The 17,457-nt window shown below is 46.6% G+C and overlaps 1 protein-coding gene across 1 annotated transcript; it reads left to right on the top strand.

Annotated features, from left to right (window-relative positions):
- Window positions 1–13,524: 13,524 nt before the first annotated feature.
- Window positions 13,525–16,137, top strand: LOC142011930 (progonadoliberin-2). Its single transcript, XM_074991666.1, has 3 exons — window positions 13,525–13,824; window positions 15,171–15,254; window positions 15,928–16,137. Exons 1-3 carry the CDS (start codon window positions 13,687–13,689, stop codon window positions 15,964–15,966), a joined length of 261 nt encoding a protein of 86 aa, XP_074847767.1. The 5' UTR covers window positions 13,525–13,686; the 3' UTR covers window positions 15,967–16,137.
- The last annotated feature ends 1,320 nt before the right edge of the window (window positions 16,138–17,457 follow it).

Below are 17,457 nucleotides of genomic sequence, written 5' to 3'. Positions count from 1 at the left end.
AGCTGTACAATGAGCATTTAAAGATACCACCACCTGCAGCAGCAGGAAGTGTCTGGTGGCTTTTGGGATGGGCTATTCACCCCACTTCTGAGCTGAAGGAAGGTCAGAGGAGTGCTGGAGGCCAGAGGAAGTGATGTAAGGACAGATGGAAGGCACAAACGAAAAGGTGCAGCATTGGTGTTGACACTTGGGAGAATCTTGCTCAGGACCATCCCCAGTAGAGCGCAGTTATCCGTGAGAGGGTGACACAATTAGGGATGTGCCACCACAGTGCAGGTGAGGAGAGGTGGAGAAGGAAAAAGAGCGGCAAAAACTGCCCTGCACCCCTCCAAGAGCTACCAACACCTGTTCCTTCTGTGATAAGAGCTGAGGCTCCAGAGTTGGGCTGATCAGCCATCAACGGACTCGCAAACAAGGGTGACATGAAGATGTTCTACTCGTTATCAAGTGACCACCAAGATTCACCCCACTTCCTGTAAACCACTCCCACGTTAGGGGCAAGCTAGCTTTGTTGTGGCATTCCCAGCAGAGAGGCCACATCCCCTCTTCGCTTCAGAGAAAGTCCTGCTCTGGCTCAACACAGATGTAAGTTCTGATGATGGTGCCTATCAAGATCCCTGAGCACTTCCATGCAGCAGGGCTGCTAGCTGATGTCCTGGCTGGAGCCCGGGTGTGGGAATGACACACTGACCACCACACTTCCTGGTTCAGAAGGGATGCAGCATGGTGTCTGGGTACAGTGATGAGGTGGGGGGTTGTGAATTCGTTGGATTCCATCTAGAGGTGACGCCAGCCTGGGGGACACAGCAAGGCGGCAGGCTGTAGTTTTGGCCCTTCTGTTTGGGATGCTGTGATATGATATAAACAAGGCATCTTCGTTTTTGGTACTGAGCAGTCCCTTGCAGGCACATATCCACAGGCAGGGAACAATGACGGTGGTGTTGAGCCAGCAAGGATGAAAGCCTCCAGAGCAAATTGCTTAGCAGAGCTTTTAAACCAGGGTCAGTAGGGCTGTGAGAGGAGATGGATGTAGTCATCAACAGAGGGCGAAACTTCCCAGCCCTTTCGGTGGCTCGGAAATAAGTTAATTTACAAAGGCTGTTTGCTTGTCGGCTCCCGAGATGAGTTTAGCCTCGCTCCTCAGCAAGGTCACGTTGTCCTATTAGACAAAGAGCTTCCAGCCGTCACTGGAGCTATAAAATGCCCACCTGTTTCCAGCCCATGCTGGAGTGCAGTGACACAGGATGCACTTAGCTGAGCAATCTAGCCAGACACAGCACTCTCATCAGGTACCAAGCAGGGTTTCCATGTGCAGCATAAAGTTTATTGTGTGCACCACCTTTATAAACACAAGCTGCCATCTGTGGATGATGTCATGCCCAGCAGGTGTCAGAGGCGAAGGGAGCCAGTGTTCTCCTGGGTCATAGCACACAACCTCTCCCACTTCCTATGCCTATTCTGATGCTTCCTGAAGGTGCCCACAGCAGCAGGCTGTTGCAGCTTGCGGACTGGTAACTCACCACACTCCAAAGTGGCTCTGTTAACTTAAAAGGGAAAAGCCTTCCAGCTTGCCAGCCCTATTAGCACAACCCTGAACCTGTGAAAGAGCCATGAAGTGGTAATGAAACTGTTGAGCAGGCATGTGCCAACCCTCAATTTACTGACAAACAGCTGTGCATGACTATGTCTACAGAGCCTTTATTTAAAATGTGCTTTAAATATGTCATTAGTTTGTGGCTGATGCTTATGAAAGCACATCTCTAAAAAGATCCTCACACAGCTATTTAGCTGCACAATTGGAGCATTTGGCTTTAGCGTTATATGCTTGGATCCTCAGACATAGCTTTTAAAATAAATTATTCACCCTGATCTAAAATACATATCTTAATTTTAATTACTGTAGTGCCAAAAGTTGCTTCCAAAGTCTTCGTGTCCTTTCTACCCATCCCTAGTTTCTTTTGGTGTCCCTTCCCCAAACCCACGTCAAAGGGAGCCCTTAAACAGAAAACATTTCTTTTTCTTCCAGACAGCTGAACAAATGATTTTCCCTTTTACTTCTGACTCTTGGATGAGCTGGTTTTAAGAGAACACTCCATCAAAATCAGTAACTTTTAAGCGAGGAAAAAAATCCACTGTTATGCCTATTTAAAACATTTTAATATAAACCTATAGTGAAATTTATAAATATACATTGTTATGAAAATCAAACAAAATACATTAATGTTCCCTTTTCTAAACTCAATGGATTTTGTTATGAATACACTAAACAACTCTGACTGGTGAATTTAAAAATGCCTTTGTTTCAATGAGTTTAAATATGTGGTAATCTGAAATGATTATGAAGTCTTAAGAGCATATTTAAAATATAAAACCAACTTAGAAATATTAATGAAGAAAATGTAAAACAGAGGAGGCCTACATCATGTATTCCATAATATTTAACATTATATTCAGCTGGACAATGTACTTGGCCTTACTAGTATCAGAGAGGTAGCCATGTTAGTCTGTATCTTCGAGAACAACAATAAGTCCTGTGGCACATTATAGACTAATGGATATTTTGGAGCATAAGCTTTCGTGGGCAAAGACCCGCTTCATCAGATGCATGAATGCAGGGGTGAAAGGTTCAGAGGGGTATTTAAAGAGTGGGGTCCCAGTAAAAGGGAGGGCCAGAGCTGACAAGGTCTGTTCAGTCAGGGTAGAAATGGCCCATTATCAGTAGTATGTATCAAAAGAGGAAAAAAACAAGTCAAGTAAGGTGGGGGGATGTGACACATTGTCAGAATCTAACGTGCAGGTGGTAACGCCCAAAGCAGAGAAGCTGCTTTTGTAAGGGGCAAGCCACTCCTAGTCTCTGTTCAATCCTGGGTTGATGGAGTCAAATTTGCAAATAAATTGCAGCTCAGAGATTTCTCTCTCCATTTGATTTTTGAAAATTCTTTGTTTTAGGACTGCTACTTCTAAATCTGTTACTGAGCGTCCAGGGAGATTGAAATGTTCTCCCTCAGGTTAGTGTATGTTGCCATTCCTGATGTCTGATTTATGTCCATTTATTCTTTTACGTAGAGACTGTCCAGTTTGGCCAATGTAAATGCAGTGGGGCATTGCTGGCACATGATGGTATACATTGTATTAGTAGATGTGCAGGTAAAGGAGCCCCCGATGGTATGGTTGATAGCTCCTGTGATGAACATCAGAGGTAGTAACCAATGGCTCTCGAGCCGCATGTGGCCTTTTCAGCAATGAAATGTGGAAGGAGCCATGCGCCAGGAGTTCTTACCATTGCTCTGCACACGTCCCAATGCTTGGAGGGAGAAGCATGTGGTGGCAGTGGCTCCTGTTAGTCCCAGTCATTGGGATAGAGTGGAGGCTGGGGACTGGGGGAGGTTAAGGGTATTGGTTTAGAGCAAGGAGCTGGGCATGCCTGGCTCTGGTAGAGGGCATTGAGACACGTGATATATTTCTCTCTCTCTCTAGATAGTGCTTTTTTAGTACCAGCATCTCAGCAGCCACAGCCATGGGATTGGCTGGGGGTTGGGAGCAGAGAGCTGGCTGAGTACTGGCTGATCTTTTTTTTTTTAACCAAACAAAGCACTGCAGAGATACATAAAATAAATATATAATATGTGGCTCTTTGCACTTTATCTACAGCTGTCTTGGCTCTTAGTCTCTAACTGTTGGCCACCCCTGAACTAGCTTATCAGTCTCCAGCCTGTAGCAATGCTTGGGATTCTTCTGTCCTCCATGGAGAACTCCGCGCTGGTCCTTGTTGAATGTCATCAGATTTTTTTTGGCCCGATTTTCCAGTTTAGCTAGGTCACTCTGGGCCCTGTCTCTATCTGCCCCTCTTTAGCTAGCTCTGCCCCCAGCCTTATGTCATCCACAAACTTGCTGAGGATACGTGACGTTGTTGAACAAACTAGCCCCAGGCTCTGAAGCACTCCACTTGATACAAGCTGCCAATGAGATATCAAGCCATTCACTGCTACCCCATGAGCCAGATGATCTAGCCAGCTTTCCATCCAGCTTATGCTCCTTTGTCCAAGCTATACTACTTTAACTTGCTGGAAAGGCTATTGTGGGAGACTGTCAAAATCTTGCCTGAAGTTAAGGTATATCATGTCACCACTTTTCCTGTAGCCACAGAACCAGCTATCTCATCAGAGAATGCAAGCAGGTTGGTCAGGCATAACTTCCCCCGGTGAATCCATGTTGACTGTTCCTGATCACCTTCCTTTCCTCCAAGTGTTTCAAAATGGATTCCTTGAGGACCTGCTCCATGACTTTTCCAGGGGCTGAGGTGAGGCTGACCAGTCTGTACTTCCCCGGATTCTCCTCCCCTTTTTAAAAGACGGGCACTACATTTGCCCTTTTCCAATCACCTGGGACTTCCCCCCAGTTGCCAGGAGCTTTCAGAGATAACAGCCAGTAGCTCTGCAATCACATCAGCCAACTACCTGAGCACTTGCGGATGCATTAGCTCCAGCCTCAGGCATGTCCAACTTTTCTAAATAGTGCTTAACCTGTTCTTCTACCACTGAAGGCTGCTCTCCTACTCCCCGTACTGTGTTGCCCAGTGCAGCAGTCTGGGAGCTGGCCCCCTCTGTGAAATCAGAGGCAAAAAAAAAAAAAAAGCATTGAGTCCTTCAGCTTTTTCTATGTCATCTGTTACTAGGTTGCCCTTCCCATTCAGTAAGTGTCCCCCAGTTTCCCTGACCACCTTCATGTTGCTAACATTCCTGCAGAAACCATTTCTCTTGCTCTCACATCTTTTGCTAGCTGCAATTCCATTTGTGCTTTGGCCCTCCTGATTACACCCCTGCATGCTCCGGCAATATTTTTATACTTCTCCCTAGTCCTGTCCAAGTTTCCACTTCTAGTGAGCTTCCTTTCTGAGTGTAAGCTTACCAAAGATTTCTTTTTTAAGCCAAGTTGGTCTGTTAAGCCAACTACATGTCAAAATGTCAGAATTTCCTGTGGGATGTTTTTGGAATGAACTGTAGTGTGACAGAGGATCTGGATTTAAATGGCCACAAATCTGGGAGGGGTATTTGGTTGTTAGGTTCCCATCTGGGTCCATCTCTAGTTCTAGCAGTAGTAGGTAGTCCGTCGTGTCTGACAATGACGTCTTGAGCTTGCACAGGCTCATTGGTTGTGGACTCACATGTGGCTGAGGAGTCCAAGCTTTGAACGGCATGGGCGTTCACAGGGGGGGCAAGGGAATTGTCCTGGCTCTGTTGGTGTGGCGGCTGCTGCTGCTGCTTTCTTCCTCTCATGAGCATCAATGAGGCTTACGCGTCGCTGCTCTTCAAAGTTGTCATACGCGTGTCGTACGAGACCACGCCAGCCTGTTTGGTATTTTGCATGCTGCTCTAGCTGATCTGGTTTTAAACCAGCATGAGCACTGTTGGCCTGCACGCAGTCTTTATACCTTTTGTGAGGCCTACCTTGATTCCTTTTGCCCTGGGAGAGTTCACCGTAAAGGAGTTACTTAGGGATTCTTGACTCCTCCATTCGTATGACATGCCCTGTCCAGTGAAGCTGGGCTTTCAGAATCATGGCTTCGATACTCGTGGTTCCTGCTCTGTCCAGGACTTCCAGGTTCGAAACTCTGTCCTGCCATCGAATGTGCAGTATTGACCTCAGGCTGCGTGTCTGGCAGTGCTCCAGCAGTTTTATATGTTTTCTGTACAAGGTCCAGGTTTCACAGCCATACAGGAGACTGGTCAGGACTGCAGCCTTGTACACTTCCAGTTTAGTGGACTGTTGGATATTGTGCTGATTCAACACTCGCGCTCTCAGACGTCCCAGTGCCCGGCTGGCCTGGCAGATTCTGGCATTGATTTCTCTGTCAAGGGAGCCATCACTGGCTCTCTCACTGCCAAGGTACTTGAACTCCCCTGCTGTTTTTAACTCTGTTTCTTCAGTAAAGATTGAAGCGGGGAGAGCAGCAGACCCTGGAGCAGGTTGAAACAGTACCTGGGTCTTTCCTAGGCTGATGGTCAAACCAAAGAGGTGAGTGGCACCAGCAAATACCCCATACACCCCATCTCTCGTTCTAACCTACTTTTAATTACACCTTCCTTAGCGTTCAACACCCCATTTTCCACATTGTAGTGCACTCCAATACCAACGTGTGGTGGTGCAGATGTAGCCTCTGAGTAAGCAGATGCAACTCCCACTAACTTCCCAGGCAATGTCATATCCTTATACTAGGTCTGACTTTGGTCTAGGGATTGTTGATAAATTCAAAAACCTCCTTCTGGGTAGATTCAGCATTAGAGGGCCTTATGGTGATCTTAATCAATTTGCCGTCATCTTTGCCAGTCTCTAACAACATTTGCTTGCTGTACACAAACAAATCCCAGTGGCTTGCAAAGAATCTGTCAGGCTAGCTCAGGCAGATGAAGTATGCCAGCAAGAGCTGGAGGGGGAGGTAGAAATCTTGTAGCTAGGGAGTAGCATGAGCCAAAATCCTGGCTCAGAGCCCCAGAGTTTGACTCTGGATTAAGTTCCATTACAGAATCCCTTCTTCAGACAGGCCCATCCCAAAAACCCAGAACCAATATCACCTCCAGCCCCGTGACTTTTGGGGATGAGTCCCGATCTCATTCAGTTTGAGACAAACTCAGCTGCAGTACTCATTAATGAAAGGCCTCAATCACAAGGCTTTCCATTTCCCCAGGATGCTGAAGAGCCACTGTTTACATTGGATGCCCTTCGCCTCTGACGACAACTGCCTTGCAATACAAGAGTGTTGTGTGAGTGTGCAACTCCGCTCCCATCTGCTTATGTACACAAGGAAATGTCTGCTGTGGAGCTCAAGGGGTCTTGGCCAGCTAATGAGCTGGCGGGCTGTTATTCCCAGAAGACTCTTTCCCAATACTGTCTCATCAGACCACCAACCCAGTGGCAAGAGGGCTTAAAAACCTATCCTTGCATGTCGTCAATTGCAGAGCATGCAATTAACGTCAGCAGACAATCCCAGCAGAGTGGGAGATGCAGGGGATGGTATAAATACTGAGAGCTAACAGTGCGGGCATTGGTGAAGGGTAAGGACGTAGCGGACAAGAGATTGGGACAGGTGAGTAACTAAACTTCTCTCATGCTTTGCAAACCGCATTAGTTACAAGTAAATCTGATAACAGGAGTAACAGGGGCACAGGGTTTTCTGTACAAATGGATTTCTTATGGGTCACTATCTTTTATACCACGTAATTCTGGATCAGGAGTAGCTCCAGCGGAATCCCGCCAGCTTTTCACTGAGAAAAATCGGAGTCAGAATTTGCCTTATAGGTATTGAAACTAACAAGCCAATAGTGGCTAATCGACCCTAGCCAACCTGAGTATTTCAGCAGCCGGGTGCTCCAGCCACTTCGGTATCTTAATTGTGCAATAGCTGATTTGACTTTCTTTTGTTGGATGCTAATATTTTGAAATTACAAACTGCAGAGCAGTTGAGCCCAGAATGAATTCCCCTGCAGAACAATTTCAGCCTGACAAAATAAAAAGGCAATTATGTAGCACTTTAAAGAATAACAAAATAATTTATTAGGTGATGAGCTTTCCTGAGGCAGACCCACTTCTTCAGATCTGGAAATAGCCTGGAGATGGTTGCTACTGCCTGAGTTGGCATGTGCCTCACAAGTTAGTTGTGACGTTGCTTTAAAAAAATCTAACAGGAGTAAAAACTCTTATAATTAGTATTCTTGATGGTGGTGAGAACACACGGTGGGCTCCTATCAAATCTCTATTTAATCAGCATACCTCCTCCCACAGTAGCCAAGTGCCCATGGTCTTTGAACACCAGCAGACTCTTGCAAAGAGCAGGTCTGCAGTGTGAGTATTCCTGTCAAAGCTCAAAGTGGGTTTGAAGGTCACAGACTAATTCCCACCATGCTTTGGGAAAAGAAGTCAGGGGTGGGAGAAGAGGAGAAAACTTTGAGACAGGGTGAAGGAAATTTTGTGTGATTTTTTTCATAACAAGATACATCTGTGAAATTTCATTATGTTTATGTTAGCGTTTCCAAAGATTTTAGGCATACCAATGGATTTTATATCTTAGTAAGGTACTGATTTTGGCAGAGGGTTCCCTTCAGATGAGTTCACCAAACAAGTAAAAGGGAAACTCATTTGTCCAGCTATCTGGAGAAAAGGAATGCCCGGTTAAGGGCTCTCTTCAACAAGGGGTGCAGGAGAGTAGAGCTGGAGAGGAAGGACAGGAAGACTTCGGAAGCAAGCTTTTGTTCTATGGTAATTAAAATATGCATTTTAGATCTGGGTGGTCTTTTGAGGAATTTATGTAAAGAAACTATGTTTGAAGAGCTGCATTTAAGGCTATAGTGACATACTCAGATTGTGCATATAAATATCTGTGCAAGGATTTTTTAGAGATGTGCTTTTCTAAGCTCCAGACACAAACTAATGAAATATTTAAAGCAAATTTTAAAGGAAAGTCCTGGAGACATAATAAAACAGCAGTCATGTTTCTCTTTAAATACTAACAGAATAATTTACTAGGTGATGAGCTTCCCTAACCCACTTCTTCAGATCTGTACTGGAAATAGATCAGAGAAAGTGGGTCCACCCCACGAAAGCTCATCACCTAATAAATTATTTTTTAGTCTTTAAAGTGCTACATGACTGCTTGCTTGTTTTGTTAAGATACAGTCTAACACGGCTACCTCTAACAGATATTTTGGAGCAGAAGCTTTTGTGGGCAAAAACCCACTTTGTCAGATGCATGAATAGGGGGGAGAGGAGTTCAGAGGAGTTTTTAAAGGGGGTCCCAGTAAAAGGGAGGGCCAGAGCTGACTTCCATAGCGTTTCACACCTCCACCTTAGAATGTGACAATGGGCCACATCCCCCTTAACTGATCTGACTTGTTTTTAATCCTCTCTTGAAGTATACTACGGATAATGGACCACTTCCACTCTCACTGAATAGACCTTGACAACTCTGACCCTCCCCTTTACTGGGACTCCACTCTTTAAATACTCCTCTGAACTCCCCTCCCCCTCCCGACTCATGCATCTGCCGAAGTGGGTCTTTGCCCATGAAAGCTTATACTCCAAAATATCTGTTAGTCTATAAGGTGCCACAGGACTTCTTGGTGTTCTTGAAGATACAGACTAACACGGCCACCTCTCTGATTCTTATGGCTACCTCTGTTACTGTAGATATAGTAATGCACAACTATTTTTGTCAATAAATTGAGGTTTAGCACATGCCCATTAAATAGTTTCATTACCACTTCATGGCTCTTTCACAGGTTCAGTGTTGTGCTAATAGGTCTGGTAAGCTTGGAAGGCTTTTCACTCTAAGTTAATAGATCCACTGGGGTGATGGGGTGTCACCAGTCTGCAAGCTGCAATAGCCTGCAGTGGGAGCCTTCAGGAAGCGTCAGAATAGAGATAGGAAGCAGGAGAGGTTGTGCACTCAGACCCAGGAGGCAGTGCCCCTCTTTGCCTCTTACACCCCCATCCACCACAGGGAGAATTAAGATATCTGGGTTCTAGTCCCAGCTCTGCCACTTACTTGCTGTGTGGCTGTGGGAATGTCACTTAATTTTCCCACATTTAAAAGGAGCATAATAATCCCCTCAAGGTATTCGGAGATTGGATTCAAGTATCAGAGGGGTGGCTGAGTTAGTCTGTATCTTCAAAAACAGCAAGAAGGGATGGCAGCAGAGCAGCTTTGTTGCAAACCGTTCTAGCACAACAAGCAAAGCTGACTGCAGAGCAGGACTGTACAGTTTCAATGGAGGATGTCCAGAGCTTTTCATTTTGCCTTTTCTCTCAAAGCTCCACCACAGAATCCTGGGAAAAGCCTCTTGAGTCAGCAACTTCTTCCCTTCCCAGCCCAGGCAAGAGCCACAAACATTATTGCCCCAATCCTGCTTTGTCACACCAGTGTAAATCCAGAGTAATGCCACTGACCCAATGAGGTTTTGGAGGCACTTGGATGAATCCAGAGTAACCTTATTTTGCTTTACGTGGGTGTAAGTTTTAGTGCTGTCATCAGTCCCTTCTGTGACTGCTTAGTTGAAGGCAGAACCTAGGGAGACCCGATGATGTGATATTAGACTGGGAGAGCCATCCGATAGACAGGCCACTCTGATCATCTAATCTGACCTAACACAGGCCAGAGAACTTCACCACCATAATCCTTCGGCAGATCTTTTAGAAAAAGAAATCCAATATTTACTTCACCTTTGCCAGCAATGGAGAATCCACCACAACCCTTGGCAAGTAATGCCAGCTCCAACTTCCAGCTACTGGGGCACGTTAGACCCTTCTCTGCTAGCCTGAAGAGCCCGCTGTCAAATGTTGTTCCCCAGGCTGGTGCTTAGACTGCAATCAAATCACACCCGTAACCTTCTCTTTGTTAAAGTAAATAAATTGAGTTCCTTGAGAGTACCACTAAGGTGTGTCTTCTAATCCCTTGATCATTCTTGTGGCTCTTCTCTGAACTTTCTCCGATGTATCGCCACCCTTCCTGCATGGCAGGCACCAGAACTGGAACCAAGGATCCCAGCAGCAGCTGCACCAGTGCCAGATACAAAAGTACAACAATCTCTCTGCTCCCACACAAGAGTTGCCAATTTATGTACCCTGGATCTCATTAGCTCTTTTGGCCAGATGTGCCTGAGGGTCTGAGGCTAATGCTCTCCTTCAGTCGCCTACTGCCTTTCATTTGAGGGCCAGATGGCCTGTTGCTGATGTTTAACCAACTGGGCTTTGCAACCACCCTGCCAGGCTGGTAAGTGTTCTCCATGCTACACAGGTGAGGAACACAGACACAAAGCAACTTCTCAGAGTCACCCAGCAGAAGAGTTGGAAGAGAGCCCAGGCGTCCAGGTTCCCTGCTGTTACCAGATTTGCCTGTTAATTTGGGGTGTGCTTATTTATTAGGGTGACTCTGCGGGTGGGTGATAATTCTATCAGTGTGCTACTTGTGTTCTCATAGGAAGCTCCAATTCTCCCTTCGGCCAGTTCTCTACCAATGCAGCTACACCACAGGATCTGTGTTCCCCAAGGTTGGGTTCTCCCCAGCCTAGAACTAGATGAACATGGCCTGCCCCCATAACAGAGCACATCTAAGAGGATGGGTTAATCAGCACTCACGAGCTAACCCATTACATGTCCCTGGACTCAGTGGGGTCAGGTGCACAGCAGTGCCAAACTGTGACCCTCATGTGCCCTTGGACTCAGTGGGCTGGATTTGAACAGCACTTTATAGTACCCTCCTCACTTGCCTGCAAGGTTCAGCATATCCCTATCCCCACTTTCAAGCCACAAGCTTTCTTCTAGAAACCCACTTGATGAGCAAATCCCAGAGTGTATTGGGGTGCTAAGGGATCTTTAGCTTAGGTATAAGGAGTGTTGTTGCAGAGTGAAAGGAGAAGTCAAAAACAACATGCCCAAAAGGTGGGTAGTGGGGGGGAGAGAGAAGCAACCATCTTAACCATGACGGTTATTGATTTCCAAGTAGTAACCATACAAGGGGAGCCAAAAACCCAAAACTGTTATAATAGTAAATCTAACTTAAATCTGATCACAAAAGTTAGGGCTAGCAAACCTTAAGTGATCATGTAAAACGGGGTTAGGAGGCTACAGCTAGAGAGAGAGAGACCTCAACTCCAGGAAGCTTGCATCAAGTGGGGTTCCTTCCTGGATGATGATGGAAGATGGGGGAGTTCAAAGTATTGGATATAGCCAAAGCAGAGCCCCCAGCATGATCAGTCAGCAGAAGACAAAATCCCAATGGGACTGATGTAGAAGTTAGATCCAAGCATCAGAACACTTTACTTTAGTGTGGGTAGGAGTTTTCACAGGGAAACAACAGTGCTTGAAGGGGGAACACTTGATTTGTTTATGGATAAATTGATGATTTGAGGGAGTTGTTTTGTTTAGGCTACACCCCAGGGGTCAGCAACCTTTCCCAGGTGGAGTGCCAAAATTTGACCTTGTGACCTCTATGTATGGTCCAAGCGCTGGTGATACTTTTTAGAGTCACTAATAGTCCTACTTAAACAGGTTCATTAATCGATAAATAGAAATGCAGAGCTTTTCCGTTGAGGTGATGGGTGGTAGCATTAGCTGGTCTTTTGTTAATCTACAGGCGGCATGGCTTTGAGCCAGCTCCTGTCTGCATGGGGGTGGGGCTGAGCTCCCACCTTGTGTGCCAGTGAAAATCTGTGCACCTGCCGCTCTTGACACCCATGCTGGGGGCGTGGGATCGATTGGCCTCTGGGCTAGACAATAGGAACGGATCATTCTTGGTTATGGGTGGTGTTTTTTTGAGGGAGCTCAAAATGCAATTAAGCAGTGAAACTATTTTGGTAATAACATAAGAACAGCCATACTGGGTCAAACCAAAGCTCCATCCAGCCCAGTATCCTGTCTGCTGACAGTGGTCAATACCAGCTGCCCCAGAGGGAGTGGACCAAATAGGTAATGATCTCTCTCCTGCCATCCATCTCCAGCTTTTGACAGACAGAGGCTAGGGACACCATTCCTTATCCATCCTGGCTAATAGCCATTGATGGATCTAACCTCCATGAATTTATCTAGCTCTGTAAACCCTGTTATAGTCCTAGCGTTCACAGCCTCCTCTGGCAAGGAGTTCCACAGCTCAACTGTGTGCTATGTGAAGAAGAACTTCCTTTTATTTGTTTTAAACCTGCTGCCCATTAATTTCATTTGGTGTCCTCTAGTTTTGACCTTATGAGAACAAGTAAATAACTTTTCCTTGTTCACTTTCTCCACACTGCTCATAATTTCATATACCTCTGTCATATCCCCCTTGTAGTCTCTTCTTTTCAGAGTTGAAGAGTCCTAGTCTCTTTAATCTCTCTTCGGGTGGGGACCCGTTCCAAACCTCTAATCATGTTAGTGGCCTCTTCTTGAACCTTTTCTAATGCCAATATGTCTTTTTTGAGATAAGGAGACCACATCTGTATGCAGAATTCAAGATGTGGGTGTATCATGGTTTTATACAAGGGCAATAAGAGATCCTCTGTACAACAGAGGATTTATTACTAGCATTGGTCAGATAATAACTGTGCTGGGTGTGGGCAGGCGTGGGTTTGTTAACATCTGAAGCAGGGATTTCCCATCACGGCATGTCTCCCCGCTTTCTGCATCCCAAAGGTCCATCCATTTCTTGTCTTGGACTTGCTGTTCTCCATTCTGCATGCTAATGGAGATGCCCCCATCCCACCTTTGATGCAAATGAGGCTAGGGGAGTTTGAGGGGGTTAGGTGTATCTTCCCCTGCCTCTTTGTTGCCTTTTCTAAATCTTTCTTTTGATCATCCTTCCTTTCCCTACAGAGATCTCCATGCCGCTTGAAAGCCTGCACTGTGTTATAAATAAATCCCATTCTTTGGTTCAGGCAGAGGCTGGGGTGGTGGGGGAAGGTCTTTCATGAGTCACATAGGCTGGACACTGCACCCTAGCTCCCCAGAACACAGCTGGTAGGTAACAGTGCTCCCATCTCTTCCAACTGGGCCATGCTACCTGTGTGCACCCTGCGCTGCGTAGTAGGGAATGAAACCCTGCACACCGTATGGCTCTAGATCCATGCACGCTGCAGGACCTTCACTTTCCTGACTGCTCCCAGGCCATGTCTGAGCTCACCTCTCTTCTCATTGCAGCATCTCCCCATTCAGCCAGACGGCACCATGACATGTTATCGACCTCTCCTGCTTTTGCTCTTCGTAGTGCTAGCAGTCGGCACCCGCCTGTCACAAGCTCAGCACTGGTCCCACGGCTGGTATCCTGGAGGGAAACGAGAAGTAGATTTGTCACAGGCTCCAGAGGTGAGTTCCCTGCCCTACGGAGATCTTCCAAGCAGCTTGAATGCCTGCACTATGTTCTAAATGAATGCCATTCTTCAACCCTGATTTAAGGACTATCCAGAGCACATAGCTTTCAGACACAGATCAGGATCCAAACTGTTGCCAGGCTCAGGGCTCATAGCGAGGGCATCCTGACATACATCTGGAAAGAGGAGACAACTGGGAGATGGCAACAGCTGGGCAGCCTATGACTGACTAGTGCTTTCACATGTAAGCTTTAAGGCATGCATTGTTTCCTCTTTGCCTGCAGCTTGTCACCTGCTCTTCGGGGCAGTTGCATGTTAAGAAGGATTTGATCTTGAATTCAGCAGGTTGGAGTAAATTTTTTCCCTCCCTAATTTGCATTGACCGAACTTCGTCACCATCCAATATCCAGACACTATAGCTCAGCAGACTCCATGCACGTTGGAAAGGCTTGGAGGGAGTAGAGAAATACGAGAACACATAACACCATTAACGGAAGAATATCTGGTCAGCCTTGGTAGCTTCAGTGCAGCTCCCACCAGACCAACTCATTTCACACAGGACACTAAAAAGCCATCATGTAGCTTTAGAGTTATAGGAATAGTTGTCTCCGATCAGCCTAGTCATTCGTTAGTCCACAGCCTGACTCATAATGGCCAACACAAGACACTTCCTAGTGGACAGTTCTGTGATAACTGGTACATGGTGGAAGTTCGATGTCTCCTCATTAGGGATGTTATAGGTTAACCAGTTACCTGGTAAGCCTCCATTCTGAGTGGCTGAGTCCTTCCAGTTCCAGTTAACTGGTAGGGGCTGGAGCAGCCCCTGGCCCAGTGCGGGCATGGGGTTGCTTCAGCCCCCTAGGGTCACTGCAGGTCAGGAGGTGCTCCAGCTGCAGCAGCCTGAGTGGGGGATACAGGAGGAGCTGCTCCAGCCCAGTCAGGCTTAAGCCATTCACCTGTCACAAACGGGCTGGGCTGGAGTGCTTGCACCTTTGGTGCACTGGGGCCAGGGCTGCTCCAGCCATGCTGGAATGCCCCCCACCTGCAGCAGCACCAAGAGCAGGAAAGCTCCAGCTGGGCTGGAGCAGCCTGGGACCCCAGTGTACCACCCCCTCCCTTTAATTGGTTAGCCAGGATTTTAAATCCTCCTTGTTCATTCAGGCTTATACCCCACAGCATGAGAATTTCATATCCATTGTTTCTTCTCTACCCTCCCCAGCTGTAAATGTGAGTGTCTTCATGAAAGAGCAGGGCAGGATCTGAGTCAGGAATGAAACTCCCTGTAGCCAGGAATCCTTGAGCCCTGGAATTGATTTGTTCATGTTTTGTTTGAGAGTTCAGGCTTCAGAAGAACTCAAACTGTGCGATGGGGAAGAGTGTGCTTATCTGAGAAGCCCAAGGAAAACCATTGTCAACACATGGCTGGTAAGAACAACACGCAGCCTTCCGCAGGAGCTCCCAGAGCATTTAGCAGAGGAGGAGAAATGGGGCAGTAGTGAACAAGCCTGTAATATCAATGAGTAGAAGTGTTTTCTGTCTCTAATTCCAAAGGCTTTTCAACACAAATAACGAACGCAGGTACCTGCCCCAAAGAACTTACTAATGTAGCAGGATGCTGGGCATCTCCTGTGAAGAGTTCAGACTGATAGGCAGCGTAGGTGTTTGGACAGGAAGAACTGAAAAGATAGGATGTCTAGGTTATGCAAGTTCTTACATTGCTCCTGTCACAGGGGAATTGGCATGTGGCACCTGCTGTTTCTTTAAAGTACACACAATGTTAATGAATTTCTGGGAGCACAATCAGGAAAGAGAGGTGCCTTGGGAGCAGGTGAGTGGTAACAAGTTAGTGGGAAGAAGTAAGTCTTGAAAGGAGGGATTTAAAGGAGTGATGAAAGCTGGGGAAGATAGGGGACATATGTGGAGTACCCATGTAGGGGGAACTTCTTTATTATATGTACCACAGTGGTAACAGGCCCTGACGGTAGATTGTGGCTCCGCTGCACTAGATGCCATACAAGGGACTGAAATCAATCAAATGTGGCTAAGTGGAAAATCAGGCCCAATAAATCATGAGATTTTTTTATTTGTTGCCAACCAGGCTGATGTGCTGGCAAGACAACTGCAGAAGAAGAAGTGAGGCCTTCCACAGATTCTTTCTGAAATGCCTGCCAGCCCCGCAGGCTTTCCAGTCATTTCTGTTGCAGTGTGATGTTGTACCTGTGATTCCATGTATCTGACCGTTAAGTAAGTCTTTCGAACTCGGGGTGACTGATTGTTGAAGACTGGGAATGTGAATAATGCTGTTGTGCTGGAGAATGTCCACAACCCACCACCCAGTCAGAACAAGACCTTGTCTGGAGGACTTCACTCACTTGTGTAACTCCACCATGTTGAATAAAATACTTTATTTTGTTACAGACACAATATGACCCACAGTTATGTCTTTGCCTGTGTCTTTAAAAAATAAACATAAATCTCCAGACACACGAACCGATTTTCAGGAAGCACTGATCTTTGAACATGAGTTATGTCAGAAGGCCCTTTATTGATCGTTCCTGGCCCTCCCAGTCCTGGATCACTTTCTAGGTAGTTCACCCTTCTGGCTGAGCACTCGGGTAATCTGCCAAACTTGGATCGAAGTGTGAGAAAATGTCCTATGTAAGGCCCTTCTAATCACATAGCTCTAAGTACAGGGTAGCTATTTAACCCAACAAAAATTAACAATCTCACATCCACATGAAGAGAATATGAAAGAGCAAAAGGAACACAATAGGAAAGGTGACCCTGTGGTTAGAGCGGGGCGTTAGCAATACTTTTTGATGTTGAGGGGGGACTCCAAGATTTTGGTAAGTAATCAAAGGCTGCACTTTTCTATGGAGGGGTGTGGGGTCTTGGGTGCAGAAGGGAGCTGGGCGTAGGAGATTGGGGAGCAGAAGAGTGTGTGGGATCTGAGAGGGAGTTTGAGTGAAGGAAGGGGCTGTGAACTGGGGTGGGGGGTTGGGGTGCAGGGTCAGGGAAGGGCATATAGATTTGGATTTGGACTTGGGAAGGGGTGTAGGACAGAGTTGTGACCTGGGGCAGAGAGGAATGGCAAGTGACGGGCTGTCACCCAGTGTGTCTTGCCTGAAGCAAGGTGCATCGGGTGTGAATTGGTAGCAGTTTCTCCACAAGAAAAGTAATGTCCTTAACGGTGCAGTGCACAAAAACAACCTATCAAAGGAGTGTGCATATGGTAACTGGGAAAGGGAGGTACGAATTCTTCCACCAAAACCCAAATGTGAGTAAGTCCAACAGTTAGAACAGATGACTTTACTGTAAGGGTGGTATGGCACAGAGTATTGGCAGCAGTGTGGCTGGATTCAGGACTCAAGAAAGGTTGGCGGCAACCCCTCCACCTAGAGCCTGCCTCCATCTCCTCCCCAGACAAGGAATTATCAGCCACTCTCTCGCTTTGTCTCCTAGCATGCAGACAGCACAACATAATGTTGGCACATGTGCCTCCTGTACAGAGACAGTGTGCACTATACAGGGCAAAACAACCCCTCCATGGACTGCCCCCACCAGCGTCCATCTCCCCATCCTCCCTAGCACCACTCAGCAACCGCCCCCAGCACCCAGTTTCCCCAAA

The sequence above is a fragment of the Carettochelys insculpta genome, chromosome 4 (assembly GCF_033958435.1).
Source record: "Carettochelys insculpta isolate YL-2023 chromosome 4, ASM3395843v1, whole genome shotgun sequence".
Classification (NCBI taxonomy): domain Eukaryota; kingdom Metazoa; phylum Chordata; order Testudines; family Carettochelyidae; genus Carettochelys; species Carettochelys insculpta.
The sequence above is the reverse complement of the archived record's forward strand: the minus strand, read 5'-3'. Positions and strand labels throughout refer to the sequence as shown.